At 29.4% G+C, this 18,158-nt stretch overlaps 1 protein-coding gene across 5 annotated transcripts in view; it reads left to right on the top strand.

Annotated features, from left to right (window-relative positions):
* Nucleotides 1-18,158, top strand: part of LOC118202657 (transcription factor CP2-like protein 1) — an 82,184-nt gene that overhangs the window by 59,124 nt on the left and 4,902 nt on the right. For all 5 annotated transcript variants that reach the window (XM_085816037.1, XM_085816036.1, XM_085816039.1 and 2 more), the window contains 5 exons: nucleotides 278-404; nucleotides 623-667; nucleotides 787-889; nucleotides 3,703-3,793; nucleotides 7,850-7,899. In XM_085816037.1, the coding sequence (XP_085672163.1) occupies nucleotides 278-404; nucleotides 623-667; nucleotides 787-889; nucleotides 3,703-3,793; nucleotides 7,850-7,899 (416 nt within the window). The remainder of the gene's footprint in view (nucleotides 1-277; nucleotides 405-622; nucleotides 668-786; nucleotides 890-3,702; nucleotides 3,794-7,849; nucleotides 7,900-18,158) is intronic.

The following is an 18,158-nucleotide window of genomic DNA, read 5'->3' as shown; positions in this document are numbered from 1 at the left end:
ATTTGAACTAAATAAGTTTAATTGAACATTATGTACATTTAACTGAAGATAGTAGCTTTCTTTATATTACAGATTTATTAAGTTAAAATTCGTTGTTTCTACTATGGCCAAAAAAGTTTTCATTCAATTAATTTATCATTTTTTCCCAATTTGTTATTAATTTATTTTGAACTATTCAAAAATATTTCTTGAATTTAAAACTATTAATTTATTTCTTAAGACAATCTTTTTAAAATGTTTTTTATGTAGTTCTTTCTTTATTTAATATTATTTACAGAAGAAGCACTAAATTTGAAAGGCGTAAAAGTGAATCTATAGATCTTACAGATGGATCTAGCCATTCTCATGATAAATCTCCTACAAATGAGAAGGCTGAAATTCCAGCAGAAGTTGGTGTAAAAGAGGTGCATAGTCTTTATTTCTTTTATGCATTTTGAGAATGAATTTCTAAAATGTTTTTATTATTATTATTATTATTATTATTTCTTTATAATATAGTGCATATGTACTTTAACTAGGAATGAATGAGGGAAATAGAATTTTACTGGGATTGCTATAATAATATATTGCTATATAGTATATTTCTTTAGTTAGTTCATATTTTTTTCGCCTATATTTGTAGGATCATGATCTGATACTGCCATCTATTAAATTGCTAGAAAAACCTGTAAGTAATTATTCTGTCCTTCCCTGCTGATTTTAATAATATGTTTAAATTTTAAAACTTAAAAAAAAAAATTTGTTCTGTGTTACATTTATTTAGTTTTTCTAATTTTTAAATTTTAGGAGAAAAAGTCATTATCAATAGAATCAACTATTGCAGAAACAGCAAACTGGTTACGTGAGCATAATTTTGCAGACTTTGTCCAAGCATTCACAAATTATAATGGTAAGCAGATATTGAATATTCAAATATTCCATTAAAAAGATGTCTAATTTATATGTGTTGTGTTTATAACTATACATAATCATTACTTTTAATGTGTGATAAGTAATGCTATTTTCAGTATAAGTAATGTATAATAATATGTAAAACTGTGAAAATTAAGTTCTACATCTGGCAATTTAATTCATTCTCTTGCACATAAAATGAATTAGACTAAATGAAATATGTATATTAAAAGAACAAATAGCTTTCTAAGAAAGTAATATTCAACTAAGACATACATTTAATACAACTTATATTATTTAATACAATCATAAGAATCATATGTATCAAATATGTAAATATAATACATATTTGTTACATATGATTCTTATGATGATTGCAGTTATTTTAGTCCTGCTCTTTCCAAGTTAGAGGTTGTGCAAATTATTAATATTTCTGTAATAAAATATGATTATTTTTATTCACAAATGTATTTAATTTACAAGTGTAAATCTTGTTACACATCGTGTAGCAAACTTGAGTTTTATTTTTTAAATGGCAAGTTCAAATCTAAAAGTTTTTTGTGTTTTAGAATATGCAGAGTATTTATCCATTGTTACCCTGCATATTTTGAAAGCAATACGATACAAATTCACCAAACATCAAAGTATATTTCATGCTACTGATAACTCAAAAACACTGATTTCTTATATAAAAGCAAGAACTCTGGTTTCCAAACATTTTTAATGAAATAGGGGAGGTTGGATCATTACAGATGCATATGCAAAATGCCTTCAGAAAATCATTAAAGCAGTAAGCCATAAAGAAGAAAAATGTAAGCCATTAAATTTTTATTTTTAAAATTATTTTTATTTATTTATTTACATAAAATCTGGTCCTTTTTTATGTTATGCTCTCTGATTTTCACAATTTACAAAGTGAAAAATTTGAACTTATTCAAAAATACGGATAATATTTTTACAAACTAAATGTTGAATGATAAAATTGTGAAGCAATGGTAGAGTGATAAAACCATGAGAAATTGTTTGTATTGTTCTAAATTAAAATGTTAATTATCCAACTTTTTCATTTATGTATAATTTCTGAATGGCCTGTTTTAAGACATATTAACTGTGCTATATGGTATTTTATCTTTTAATGCAGAATGTGTTTTCAAAGGCATCGGGATGAATACTGAGTGATAAAGTATTCTTTCAAAAGAAATGCTATTGAAATAAATAAAATCAAAATTTAAAAAAAAATTATGAATGAACATTTTTAAATGCTATTGAAATAAATAAAATCAAAATTTTAAAAAAATTATGAATGAACATTTTTAAAGTACACAGTGGGAATGCATAAACAGGAATTTTTAAAATAATTATTTAAAGAATAATTCAACCAGACAACTCAAATAAATAAAATAAAATTCTAAAAAAAAAAAAAAAAAAAAAAAAAAAAATTCTCTAAAAAGAATGAAATGTCTAAAAGTAACAACTGTGATTAAAAAATGTAATAAAGTAAAAATATGCAAGAAAGAAAAAATGATCCTTTTTTTTACCACTAGTGCAGAATGAAAGTGAAATTTAAATAGGTTGCCATAAACTGAGAGGTTTGCCAAGTGAGTTATTCTTCGCACAAAGTGCGAAGTAAATTTACTAATTGCTGATTAAATTTCACACCAAACTATACAAAATTTGGTTTGGGGGCATAATTTGTATCATAGAATTAAAATATTAAAACAAAATTGGCATGTCATTTCAGAAGAAGTCAATGTATATTCTAAATTGCACTTCTGATACATGAACAATGCAAGTTCAATTTTGTCAATCAGCCTCGTAGAATGGGAGATGGGAGATATAGAAATAATCCTCTCTCTCTCTTTTTTTTTTTTTTTTTTTTTTTTGACAGTGTGCTTCTTTATCCAGTGTCCAGCTTCAAACAGTCCATGCCAGTGTATGTCACCAAATAATTAGTGCAGTCCATTAATAAGGGGAATAATAGGTTTAAAATTTTAAGTTTAGGCTTACATGTGAGAGTCCATGGGCCAAGAAAATGCTTTTGATGCTGCATTCAAAGCAGTTGCAGAAACATGAGAGCCACAAACTGTATGCAAGAAGTAGATATGTTTTCTCTCTGAATTCTGAACTTTTTCTTTGTTAAAACACTTGGTGCTCTTTAAAGCCCTGAATGGCTCGACTGCCTTTAATTGGTCATGAGATTTTTTAGTCACTTAGTATATATCAGATGTTAATTTTAAATATTTTGCTGTCTTTTTTGAGGAAATATTATCTTAATGAATGGAAATTTATGAAAACAGGGACTAAAATAAGTATTTACAAAAATTTAGCTAATAAAAGCTAATAGGAAAAAAAAAAAAAAAAACATGCCACTTAGTGGGTTAAGTTATGACAACTGTAACAATAAGAAAGTATCTTTTTTCTTCTTCTTTTTCTTTTTTTTAAATTCAGATTATTGTGCATTTTTAAACCCAAAGAATTATTTGTAATAACTTTACTTAAGATTTGTTTTAGCTCTTTTATAGTGGACGATTAGGAGGTTTATAAACCTGAATAACAAAATATACAATTTATAGTTATATGAGTTACAGATATGCAAGAAATTTAATTTTTTTAGAGTAACTAACAAATGTTGGTTGTGTGGAATCGAATACTTAAGTTTTCATAATTTTCTATGAGGCATACTGTTAACTCTTTCTATTGGGGGTTATAGGAGCATCATATGAAATGCTTTTCTGCATCTGAAATGAACTTCTACTTTTGAAGCACTTATCGGCTCAAGCTGTGTAGTAATAATAATTTTTATTTTTATAGGTCTTGATATGTTGAGATTGTCTCAAGATGACTGTATAAAAATTTGTAACCTTACAGATGGAGTAAGGTTATACAATTCACTTCACTGTAGGTAAGTTTAAAATACATTTTCTTTGCAAGGATTTTAGAATTCTTGATTAACTTCTAACTGCCATTATGTTTAGAATGTAAACATATTTCATGTCTAGGCTCTGTTTAGGGAGGTGTTTATTTTTATGGCTTTTGTTTGTGGAGTTTTTTAGTCAAAAGGGGCAATTTGCCCAGAAGGACTATTAATTTCATTTTGGCATTTTGTATCGATTCATGAAGAGTTTTGTTTCACATTTCAAATTGTTGCCACCAAATATTATCGCCCTATATTATATTTAAAGAAATTAAATAATGAAGAATCTGAATAAATGTATGTATGTTTCTAGCACTGTGATAAAACAACGGGACTTAGAGCCATCAAAATTTGAATAACGTAATCTTCCATAGAATATGGGCTTGTGGAAGCCCTAATTAGAATTAAAAATTTGTTTTATTATAGATTTCATATTTTGTAACACTTCAATGAATTTTTGACTAGCAAACTCAACGATTTCAAAGTGAGCAAGCAGTAGCAACACTGTATGGGAGAAAAAAATTTTTTATCTCCAGGGCGTGAGACTCTGTATCAGAAATTCTAAAGATATGTTCATTTTAAAATTATTTTGCAATATTGCTGTTGAACTGAATTTTATGGTTTAAGTGCGACGAATGTCATATTTAATAAATAAAGGTAACTCACGAAATGTTAAAAAAACACCCATTTGGATGTAATTTAAAATTGGAAACCTTTGAGATTTTTTTTAATAGTTAACTTATTTATGTTGATATGATATACAGAGCCAATAATATTTTTAAATATTTTGAATTCTGTGTCAGTCATTTTCTTCTTATCAGATTTTCTGTACAGTAGAGGATGGTATGCATATTTTTTTAATCAAGGGGTCTATGAAGTGCATTTAAATCCATTGCATTTAATTGCAGCAACTACTAAATCTATTACAAAAACTACATTACAATAAATTACAATATTAACATTACAATAAATCTGTTACAGCAGTACTGGAAACAGGTTTAAATCTATTGAAGCAGTTCCAAAATTTGTTAGAAATCCAGGCAAGACTTTTTTCCTTTAATTTTACATTGCAATTAAATTCACTGATATTAGATTGGGCTCATATTCCTCTTATTTTTTCATTCAGCATCTTTAAATAGCATTCATAGTCCTCTTTTATTGAGAGACATTCCATGTTTTAAAATTAGAAAGACATGGTATATTTTCAAATGTATATAAAATTATGTCCGACTCAAATATTTTAAAAAAAAAAAAAAAAAAACTGTGTTGTAGTAGTTATTAGCAATTCATGGGACAAAAGATCTTTTCCTAAGTGTAATCATATGTTGTGCATTTATGTAATGGAATGGATTATTTAAAAGCAGTATACTTAGTATTGTCATATTTTTTATGGCAGTATGGTCATTACTAGAATATGTGCTTGTATACTGTGGCTTTGGTATACAGTGATTTTATTATTATTGGCTAACAGAATATTTTTCTGTCATGAAAACTGAGTATTTTGAAACATTTTTGCCAATTAATATAATCTTTTAAAATATGATGCATTGTTCTTCTTAGCCACAGCATTTTTTTAAATATTGTTAAAATGATGATGATAAAATCCTGTACTGCGGCTTTGGTATACAGTGATTTTATTCTTATTATTGGCTAACAGAATATTTTTCTGTCATGAAAACTGAGTATTTTGTAAACATTTTTGCCAATAGTGTAATTAATATAAACTTTTAAAATATGATACATTGTTCTTCTTAGCCATAGCATTTTTTTAATATTATTAAAATGATGATGATAAAATCCTGCAGTGGCATTAAGAGTGTAGCTTCATTATGTCAGTCTGTTCCTTTTTGTTTTCAGTTTTATTAATAGCAAAAAGAGATTCAGTTTTATTAAAAAAAAACATAATTTTATTTTTTAACTTAAAGAATGGGCAACAACAGTTGGTATTATTTTTGTATAAAAAGAGAAAGGAATTCTTTGGATGCTATCATACTGAGTTCATTATGGCTAAATTCTTGCATAAAATTCAGAAATGTTTACAATTTTTATTTAATTTATATGTTTTGCAATTGTATAAATAAATATTTGTGCTTAAATAATGTGCTTAGGATCATTATCCTGATTTTTAAAAAAAAGTAGTTTGCAGTACCCCAGTTTTGGGAGGATAATTTTAAATTACATGTACCCCTGCACAAGGATACCTCCACCGCCATGCTTTAATGTACCAACCAAGGTCTTGAGATTAAGTTCCTCATTTTTTCTTCTCCATAAAATTATTTGCCGATCGGAACCGACAACATTAAATTTGCTGTCATCTGCAAATAAGACATGGTTCCAATACGTCAAATTCTTCTTATTTACTATTGATTTTGTGAAGGAAAAAATAAGCTTTCTATTTTTTGCACTTTCAAAATATTTTCTTCGAGCAGAGCGCCCATGTAATCCAGCTGATCTGAGTATTCAATGAACAGTTTCAGGTGAAACTGAAGTAGAAAATTTTTCTCCTAATTCTGTAGAAATCTTTACAGCGCTCAAATATGAATTTTTCACAAATTTTCTAACTATAAATATCTGATCATGTTGAATTATCTTTGCTGGACAATGTATTCCTACTTCATTTTCGATCCGATTTTTTTATCTTTAAAATGTTTTACACATACTGAACTGTAAAATCGGATAAATTTACTAATTTATCCATATCTTGGATCTATTTTCCACCCTTCTGATGAAAAGTGATCAGTTTTCTAGGAAAATATTTCAGTGTACGATCACTTTTGTGGCGTGTTTTATCTATGACTTCTTACATTTTCAATTTTAGAAAAAATAGGTCAATAGTAAAAAAAAGAAAAGTTTGATTTTGTTGAAAATCGCATGGAGACGATATGAAAAAATAGTGGATTTTATATTTGAATTTAATTCCGGGCTACATCGCTTATTCTACAAATTCTTAAAGTGTCCAAACACTTTTGGGAGTCACGGTATATATGTGTGTGTGTGTGCATATATTTATATACTTTTAGTGTGGCCGATTTGAACCAAAAAGAAAGGTGCATAGCTGCGTGTTATAGCAGTCCTATATACAAAATTTCAATGTCCTGAGGCTACTCGTTTTGGAGTTATGTGAGATACATACATACTTACATATAGACCTCATGAAAAAAATCTCTTCTGAATCCATTTTGTGAAAAAGAGTCCTGTATTCTGTCTGCACAGAAACGTCACACAAAAACTTTGTTAAATTGCATTTGGTAGTGGTCAAAATGGATATTTTTGTTGAAATATCATACCCATAATTTTTCAAGATTACAATATTTCCTTTACTTGGTACAATTAATTAAAAATATATTATTAATAATAGCATCAGTTTACCATACTTAATTAATTTATTTTTTAAGATTTACTAGCATTATTTGTAATTGTAGAAATGGGAATTGCAAATAGATATGATTTTGTAATCAAACAATTCACTTCAGCTTATGGAATGAAATAAGCAAACTTTTCTTTACACACCGCAGAAGTTTTCAATGTTTCTTCTCTCTATTTCTTTTACTTATTTGATTAGTTAAGGCCCTTGTAACTGAAAAGTAAGTGAAAGGCCGTTGTAACTGAAACGTAAGTGAAAATATTAGTGCACCAAATGATAAAAGTATCAATTAATTATAATTTGAATTAATTTAGCTAAAATTATGTTCTAAAAATAATTTCAGTGAAAAAAATTGTATTAATATTTTTCGAGTTTATTTTTCGTCTTTTTAATGAAACATATTTACATATGTTCTTATGATTTCTGAAACATAAGAATCAATAGAATGGTGTTTATTAAGATCCAGGTTATTTATTTTTATTACTAGTTTTTACTGATGGATCTTTTACTAATAGGAAAATATTTGAATTTTATTAAAATTGAAAATTTAATAAATCAGGCTTGTAGTAATGTATCTGCTTACATGCATATAACCAAATAAATAAAGCATAAATATATTACTGTTTACCTAATTTTTATGAGGCATATAACTTGAAACTTTTTTCCCCCTCTCTTTTCAGACCTGTGTTAGCCAAAAAAGCAATATTTGCTCGTTTAGAGAATGAAGAAGGTATTGCAATTTGTGTTTTAAAATGTATAATGTGGATTTTGTTTTTATTATTTATTTAATGTTTTTGTGAATTAACAATTAAATCCTGAGTTGTTAATAAATCTGTATTTCACAAATTATATATTTCCATATTTGAACTTTTTAACCAATGTTTTGTGACTGTGAGACAATTTCAGATTCTTCTTTAAGTGACATATGAACAATGCATACGTATATGTTAGAGTAATCCTTGTTTCAAGAATTGGACTACGAGAGTTCTTTTTTGTCACCAGACTGTACTAGGGAATTACATCCTGTAGATATAGGAATAATTTGATCATTTAAAACAAATTATAGAAAATATTAGTCAGGCAAATATTGAAAAATCTGAAGATAAAATCTCAAACTGAATCCTTTAAATTTTTTGTTCTTGATGTGATAAGTTTTGTCCAAGATTCATGGAATAAAATATTTTTTAAAAAAACTTGAGATTTGAATTAAAGATGCAATTCAGTGGTGAAATTTAACAAAATGAGTTGGTTCAATTAAACTAATACCAGAAATTAGTGAACTGGTCATTTAAGCAATTTATAGCTTAGTAGCTAATTTTAAAAATTATTTTATTTCATTTTATTTTTTTTTTCTTTTCTTTAGGCAGCAAGTTGAATCTTAAAATTTAAGAATTCTATAGCTGACACAATTAAATAAGTTTTCATTAAGAGTTATCAAAGTGGAGTGAAATTTCACGTTAGCTTAAATTATTTTGGTATGGTAAAGCACACAAGAGCCACCTGCCCAAAGCCCCATCATCGGAAACTTTCTAAGGAAAACTGGCTCAAATTCACATTGCTCATGGGGAAAAAAACCACAGAATCCAACTATGCCAGCTTGTTTACCTGGTTTAAAACCCAGGATGAACTACTGGTATTTGGCAGTCTTTAACCACTCCGCCATTGATGAAGCAAAATTTCACAGACCAAACCGTTTTCACATAATATATTTATTAACATTGATCTGTTATCCTTTGTCAACAATCAATATTATAATAATTGAATAAACAGTGGGTCCAATTTTGACAATGAGGAAAAAGTGCTATTCATATTTATTTCATTTATGTTCTACAGATTGAAAAAAAAAAAAAAAAAAAGTTCTTAATAAAATGTGATATAGAAAGTAGAATATTAAACACTTATTTATTTACATATTTAACAAAAAATCATAAAGAAGAATGAAGCATATTTATCTAAAAAATTATGAAGAAATTTGGAGAGTTTATTGGTGCCTACTTTAATGTCACATTTCTTTTCTTAAACATAATTTATTGTGTAGCTTAGTGTTTTGAAAACTATACTTTGTACATAAAATGCTTATTTATAGTCTTTATTGTAATCTGTGTGTTGATTTCAGTATATAATTTATTTTGTTTCATTAAATACTTATTACATTTTGGTGCTTCCTAATTTAATAAATAATCTTAAAATTTTTTCTGGTCAAAAATGATTTTTTTTAAAATTCAGACCCATGTGTATAGCAAAAGCATTATGCTGCATTATTATAAATTTTTGCTGAATTAAAAAATCAGCCTCATTTTTAAATACATCTAGTGCATATTATTTATTACCCTTAAGCGAATTTGAAGGATATATCAATGAATGATAAACAATGATAATGCCTCAAAACATAATATTTTTGCATTCCTAATAGTCTTATACAGCAGTCTTAACATACGAAAGTTCTTGCTTATAAATATTCCATAAATGATGTCTTCCACTAATTTTTGAGGTTTTAAGAATAACTCATAATGTTATCAAGAAAATGCATATATAGCCAGCAGAGAATGACCCGAGATAAATGGGAAAATTGTAGAAAATGTATCTCATTCTATGTGCATAGTACATCATTCTATAAAGTCATCAAGTACAGTATGACTGGCTATTTTATAAACAGAATGATGGGGACATGTTTTTAATATGTTTTGCAACAGTATGTTTATTTAACAAATGATAAGTATCTATTAACATTGCATGTGCATTAATTAAATTAAAAAAATTGTTTTAACTAATTTTAAGAAAAGCTGATATTTCCTTCTATTCTGTAGTCAAAATTAAAGTTGTAAATGAATGAGAAATTGTGAAGTTTTAAGCTAGTTCCATTATTACTTGTAAAGATATGTTGGAAGTTGTACAGATTTTTTTTAAAAAAAAAGGAGTGTAATAAACATTACACATTATCAGTGCTTGGTTCTCATATGCATTTCAGATTATGGATGACTGACTGAAAGTCATCGGATGTGTCTAATAATTTCATTAATTTGAATTGTGTTCATCTCATGATATTACTTCTTGCTTCATGTGTATCATAATAAAATTGCTATAGCTATTTCTGTGCAGTTTATAAAGTTTGATTTCCTATGCCCCGGTATCTCATAAGAATAATAATCAAGATGTACTATAGCAGTGGTTGGCAAACTCATTAGTCAACGGAACCAGTTATTAACAGTTCATTTGAGAGCCACAGTTTTTAAACTTAAATTGTATATGTAGTTATATTGTTATTCACTTAATTTAAGGTACTCTTACTCTGGCTTTTATTGAAAATGTTTTCAATCTGGTCAATGTATGTTTGCTGAGGTTGACCCTTTTCCAACTCTCCTGTCTACACTTGTCTTGTATTCTCGTTTTATGTATCTTCTTTTGTTCTTCCTTTCTATATATCACAACCATCTTAACATAACTTTCTCAATTCTCAACACTACATATTTTTTCATTTCACATTATTTCCTAAAATTAACTTAATATTTCAACTTTTAAAGGCTTAGTTAAACTATATAGGTATCGAATAAAACTTGATACAGTACAAAGTCCATAATCCGAACTCGTCTGGACTTTGGGGAATCCAGATTAGGGGGTTTTCTGGATTATAGATCATCAATTTAAATCTGGTAAGATGGCATGCAGAAATTATACAGTTAAAAATATGAAACCGTAATTTATGAAATAAAGAGCAATTATGATCTAAAGGGTATCAAAATTTACAAAAAAAAAAAAAAAAAGAAGAAGAAGCTTAATATTTATTTGTTTATTTTATTTGTTAAACATGTCTTTCAATGTAAGTTGTTTAAATTGCTTCGTTTTTTGTGCTAATACTTTCTCTTTAATTTTCTCTTCTATAAACAGACATAATTTCTTGTTCAGTTACAAAGTTCCACTGTTCAAATCCTGCAATTGCTGTGTGGAGAATACCGACTTTTTGTCAATCGAATTTTGTCGTTTTCAATAACCCCTCTGTCACTTTCTTCACTCTTGGAAGCGTACATGTGAACACGCTTTACTGGCTTTACGTGCATGTGTAGCGGACGCATGCATCAAACATGTTTGGGGCTTTGAGGTTTGTGGTGTAAGTTTGTGGCTTTGAGGTCCAGATTATAGATCATTCCGGATAATGGACGTCTGGATTACGGACTTTGTACTGTATTACACTTGATATAACAATACTATTAATTGATAAAGTAAAATTGTAAGTTAGCCAGAATATTAAATCATGATAATGACGAAAAAGCACTAATGTGAACAAAATCTTTGCATCTCCTTGGAAATTTTGTGTAAATCAGGTTTGTATATTGTTGTTTTTAATTTTAAGCATGATTCCAAGTTCTCCTCAATAAGAGGACTTTTTAATTTACTCTTGATAAAGGTTCATGCTTGAAAATTATTATTTGCATGAATATAGATGTAGATCTGAATAAGGAAAGAACAGCAAACGCTAGTTTTTTCACCTGATTATATAAGTCAGAAGTACTATTGCATTTGTTAAAAATCAACATATCTTCCTTCTCCAGATCTTTCAAAGCAGACCTCTTGTGCTATGAGGTAAGCTCATATTTGTTTTTCTCCAATGTTTCTGTATCAGCGCTAAGACTTTCAAATTTTGAGCTCCATAATTCTTGGTTTTTTTAAATTCAGCAATTGGATTTCAAATTTGCCAATGTCAATATTAAAGGGAGAAAATTTTAATTCTGTTGCAGTAATATTAAGAGGTTTATTAACAAAACCTCGCTTTGTTGTTTCTGAATTCCTGAAACCTGCTGAGAAAAACTTCTCTCATATTTAAAACTGTTGTTTTGAAATAGCAAATGTCAGTATCAGAATTGTCTTGGTGATATTTAACAGGCTTGTAAAGTGAATCAAAATTTCTCTTTCAAAAACTTGACCAAGAGATAATTTGTTTTCAAATGAAGTAAACTCCTATGACATAGGAAAAATTGTGTCTTTCCCCCCTTGTAGGCTTTAATTAAGTTGATTTAAATGAGACGTTATGTCAACCATGAAATAATTTTTTGATCCACTGATCGTTCATTAGTTCTGAATAATAAACGCCCTTTTCAAGGAGAAATACTTTAATTTCTGTTAATGAGGACATGAAAAGTTTCAAAATGTTTCCTCTTGATAACCAGCATACTTTATTATGCAGCAGAAGATCTGTACTCACTCCCCATTTCAAATAAAAATTCTTTAAACTGGCAATGATGATATAGTTATAATGGAGTTGCTAATCGTAATCACCAGTTCCATGACTTTGCAAATTTCTTCTGGAAATGTCTGCGCACAAAGCACTTCTGAATGATACAGTGGTAAGCAAGTATCTTGTGACTGAATTTTTTCTTTCAAAACAGCAACAAAAACACTTTTTACGCCGATCTTACTTTTCGCCTCATCTGTTGCAATTGAGAAAATTTTATCAAGCGAAATATGATGTTTTTCAGTGCATCTATTAACAGCATTTGCTACATCTTCACCACGTGTTTGACTTTTGAGTGGCAATGATCCTAAAAGTTCTTCTTTGGGACCTGTAGATGAAATAAATTGTACAAAAAGTGAAACTTGCACTATATCATTTATGTCACAAGATTCGTCAACTGCTATTGATAAAGCTGAAACCACTTTAAGATCTTTGACTTGCTGATTGGTTATATTTGAAGATATTTTGACTGTTCACTGTTTTAGCAGACAATGGTAACTCTAACTTTTATTTATTTATTTATTTATTTTTTTAAGGTTTGTTCTTAAAATCTCGAAATACGTCTTCAGATGTATTTATAAAACAACTTTTTATGTATTCGCCATCTGTAATGGTTTCCCTCTTTTAGCAGTCTCTAGACTAATCACAAAACTTGCAATATAAACATTATTGGAAGATTGCATTGAATAATTAAATGCAGAACTTGATTTTACTTGGCTCTTCTGAAGTTCCTCAACTGCTTTCTTCCTTGCATCACCGACAGGATATTTATACTAAATGAGACGTGTTTAGTTGTGATGTGTCTCTCTACATTTGATTTCTTGTTATTAGCCAATTTTAACTGACAAATAAGACAGGTTGGAAGGCATTTTGAATAAATGTGAAAGTCTTCGCTCTTTTGAAGTTCCTTAACTGCTTTCTTTCTAGAATGTCCTATAGGATATTTAGTACTAAATGACATATGTTTAGTTGTGAAGTGACTCCACATTTGATATCATCTTATCAGCTAATTTTTCCTGGCAATTAAGATATCTCAGTAGGCAATTTGAGTTTCAAATGAATGTGAAAGCCTCAGTTCATTCAGCTTGAAATTTATGGTGGATTTCATCTACCATTTTTCTTTGCTTCTTCTTTGTAGCCATATTCTGACAAGTAGGAATAAATACAGCCGGAAATAGAGTAATGATTGAGGATCAGCCAGCAGCAGTTAGACTAGATAATAATGGTATTCTGGGACACAAGGAAACATGGAAATGCGCATTTACACCAATGAATTTATTCCATCCCTTTAAGTGGTTTTTAAATAAAATGGGGAACCTTTTGCATTAACCACTGCACAACAAGCCTTCTAACTGACTGGCTCGCAAAAGTAAGAACACTCACACCACTCATGAATGAATTGTGCACCCATCGCGGGATGAGGGGGACCTCGGTCATAAAATGGGTGCTAGACATCAATAAAAATCTTACTGGAATCAGTGTAATGCAATTTTAATTTGATATACAGTCAAAAGTCGTTAATCCGGACTCGTCGGAACTTCGGCGATTCCGGATTATAGATCATCAGTTTAAATCTCGTAAGATGGCATGCAGAAATTCTAAAATTAAAAATATGAAACTGTAATTTATGAAATAAAGAACAATTATGATCTAAAGGGTATCAAAATTTACAAAAAAAAAAAAAAAAAAAAAAAAAAAAAAAAAAGCTTAATATTTATTTGCTTACTTTATTCAACATTTCTTTTAATGTAAGTTGTTTAAGTTGCTTCATTTTATGTGATAATACTTTCTCTTTAATTCTATAAACAGACATAATTTCTTGTTCAGTTACAAAGTCCCGCTGTTCAAGTCCCATTAATTGCTGTGCCGAGAATACCGACTAACTTGTCAATCGAAATTTTTTCGTTTTCACTAACCTCTCTGTCACATTCTTCATGTCTTTATCCATTTTTTGCAGCAATTCCACTTTTTGTTTGTTGGAAATCGAAACATACTTTCGTTTTGTAGATCCTTTGGAAGTTCCAGCATCGGAAATTCTATTTAACATAATCGAAAGTTCAAGTTTACTTTTATAAAATTGCTCTTACAGTCTGCAAAAAATAATAAGCGGGATCCAATTCGAAGATTAAGTAACAACGCAATCATTAACATTAACTGAAATAGATAATTAGATAATTTTAGCTTACACCGTCCGTTATACATTAAACGCGCAGGCGAAAACGTATTCTGCACTTGCGCACACGCATATGCCCAGTAGTCAAGGTCTTACGCGCACGCGTAAAACGCCTGTGCGCATGTGCCAACACAGCACATGCGCAGAAAGTTTTTAGCTTTGAGGTCCGGATTATAGATCATTCCGGATTATGGGTGTCCGAATGAATGACTTTTGACTGTAGTACTAAACAGCGGAAAAATGAAATTTAGTGTCAAAATGTCTGGATTCTTAGTTTTTAGAGATTTCCAGTTTGAAGTTTTTTCATATTATATGTAACCCAAACATCGTCTATGTATTTTATGTTGCCTAAATTCAGTTGCTAGGAAAATTTTTGTTTCGGACTCTGGAAAATCTTCAAATTTGAAAGGTCTAGAAGCTAAAAATCTTGATATTTTGAAACTAAATTTCATTTTGACTTTATTTAGTTTCTCATTCAAATTAAAATTACCATTGAATGTTATATTAATTCAAAACATTTCATTAGTTAAAATTTGGCATATGAAAATTACTACCACAGTACAATTTGATGTATAGTCAGTAAAATCAAAATGCTGAAATCGGTGCAAAAAACATTTCTTTGGAATAACTTTGGTGGATATGTTTTTGGTTTTTTTTTTTTCATACTTGTGTAGAATTTGATGGCCTTTGTGTTGTATTTTCAAGATTTTCTTGCTATTACATGTGCAAACCCACGTGTGCTATTTTGTAGAAGAGCCACGGTTAGCCGACTACTGTACTATAGTAATGAAAAATTTACTGAGTATTCTTGCATTCACTTCATGTTAAACTGAATGTCTTATGTTATAAACTTCGTGTATTATAAATGGTTATAAAGAACTTAAAAACCTTGACTGAGAAGAATTTGGGTGACATTTATGCATTTTTACTCTAATGCTACTCATTTAGTGTGCAGATGTTTCTGGTGTGGTTTATTTTGAGTTTAGAAAGAAAAATAAAAATTTGAGAAATTTCTGTATTCATAGGATAGAAAATAATCAAAGAAATATAACTAGTTCATGAAAGTAGCAGTTAAATTGCAGTTCAATAATGATTAAGCTGCCCTAAAATTGCAACAGTTAGATCATAAAACAGTTACTACAATATAAGACCAAGGCAACAGCAGATGCTATCACTTTATTTTACTATGATAAGGCTACTAGTCTCTGTATTGAAATTGTTATCAACATTTATGTAATAAATTCTGTTCATTCAAAAAAGTCTCAAAATCAAATTGATTATTTTGCATGCTTGGAGACATGTATTTTGGAAGTAGGAGTGATGAAAAGTTAGCAAAGCCCTTTGCCAGGAATCAAACCACGGACCTCTCAAATACGCACCCAGTGTGCAGACCACCACACAACGAAGGCGGAAGAAGTACCTTATATAGTTTCTGATCTTCTTTTTATATGGTTGCATGCTGTAAGGTTTCATTTAAGACTGAAAGAAGGAATTCATGCGTATGGCTAGTTTGTTTTTCTATGTAAAAATAAAAGATTTCACCAAATTTACGTAGTTTAGCTATTTTTACGTTCAAATCAGAATTTGTAATTCATATTTTGATCAACTTAAAATAGTCAAGGACTGTCTTCCCCCCCCCAGAAAAAAATTTAAATTAACTTTTGCTGTTTTTGCTTTATTTGCTCGTTGTACAATTTTTTAGTTATTATCCCCTACAAAGTACACCACAATACACTATTGCCATCATTTCTCCCACTTTTGCAACAACTGCTGAAAAATCAATCTTTTTTTATAACATGCTGTATTCTTTCTGTAATTGTCTCTGTGGACTGGAAATAACATTCTATCAAAGTGGTTTAAGTTCATGAAAGAGAAAAGGTCTTCTTGGACATCTGTAGTATAGAGTAAGTAGGGCACAATGGAAGTGCAATGTGTAGTCAGTAACTGGTACAAAGGAGCTGGAGTACTGTCATGATGCAGCATCCATGACTGATTCCCCCACAATTCAGGTCTCTTCCTAAGCACAGCATTCCTCAGTCATGTTAGAATTCTCTGATAGACCTATCTTACGCTGTTTAATTATATATATATGTATATATAATTCATTCACATATTCACTGTGCACAATACCGTTCCAATAAAAAAACAGAACTATTATTACCTTGACCTTGAAGTTTGAGTGATCCATGTTTACTCTGGTCAAGCAAATTTTTCCTCTCCCATTGCAAAGAATAATGCTTTATTTTCACATTGTCTCCATACAAGGGCCATTCGTAGGCCACTGGCTGCTCACGTACTTTCCTAGCATTGCCACCCCTAGGCCATTGGCTGCCCGCGTACTTTCCTAGGATAGCCGCCTCTCCCCCCCCAATTTTTTTTTTTTTTAAATTTTAATGATTAATACAATTTTTATTTCATATTCACTAAGTACTTACATATCATAAATTGTATAAAAAGTACTTACATATGACAAGTATTTACAATGAATTTAATATATTTAGTTGTGGTATGATGAGAGTCTGGCCTACCCTGATTTTCGCCACCCATGTTCTTTTACAAACTGCACCCCCACTAGGAATGGCCCTGCTCCATACACCCATGTCTCATCACTTGTTGTAATGTTTTTGAGCAAGTTGTCACCCACATTTGCATCCGCATGTAATTCTTGACAGATTTCAAATAAATTCTGCTTCTGGTCATCTGTCAACAAATGCAGCACGAATTTTGTACAAACATGATACATTGCAATTTTTAGTCATTATTTGATGGCAAGATCGTACACTTATGCCAACTCCTTCAGCAACCTCACAGACAGTTAAATGACAATTTTGATGAATTACAATGCACACACTCTGAACATGTTTAGTTGTCTATTGAGTGGAAAGTCATTTACTCCTTTGATCTTTGGCAACTGAACATTGGCTTTCCTTAAAACACTGAAACTGTTCATAGCACTGTGTTTGGCTCGTGCAGTTATCCTTGTATGCTTGGTTAAACATTCAAAATGTTTTTTGTAGTTTTATGCAAAATCTCGCAGACCATTGTTCCTCCAACTCCTTTATTTTTGCTTTTATTTTAATCCAATCATCATCTTATGCACAACCTCACTCAGTCGTAGTTACTCAATAACACATAGATGGGAACCTAGTAAAAGACAATATGTTATCAAGATATGCTGAAAATGAAGCTGGAATATTCCATCTGCACCTGTTAGCATGCAATTTAAAAAGTTCAAATAGTTGCATTTTCATGAGAATAAACTTGCATTTTTTACCTATTTTTGTTGCATTTATGTTAATCTTCATACTTCTATAATTAATTGGTCATTGCTTACATACTCAAATATTGGATTAATAAGTTTAAAATTATTTAGTTTTGTGGTTTGGAGCAAGACAAAATTTAAAGCTTATACATGCTGTAATTTTAGCTAATATTTGTAAACTAACTAGCTAAAGTTTTTTCAATTTAAACTGTCCCCTTTTCACCCTATTTTTAAAAAATAACAAATTACATAGTTACTCATTCCTTATATTAAAATATTTCATTAGCAGTTTTTGTATTCTTAAAAAGACCATCTGCTTTATTTTGT

Source organism: Stegodyphus dumicola, chromosome 4, assembly GCF_044657685.1.
Source record: "Stegodyphus dumicola isolate Sdum_Otavi_A_Nest chromosome 4, ASM4465768v1".
NCBI classification, from domain to species: Eukaryota; Metazoa; Arthropoda; class Arachnida; order Araneae; family Eresidae; genus Stegodyphus; species Stegodyphus dumicola.
The sequence above is the reverse complement of the archived record's forward strand: the minus strand, read 5'-3'. Positions and strand labels throughout refer to the sequence as shown.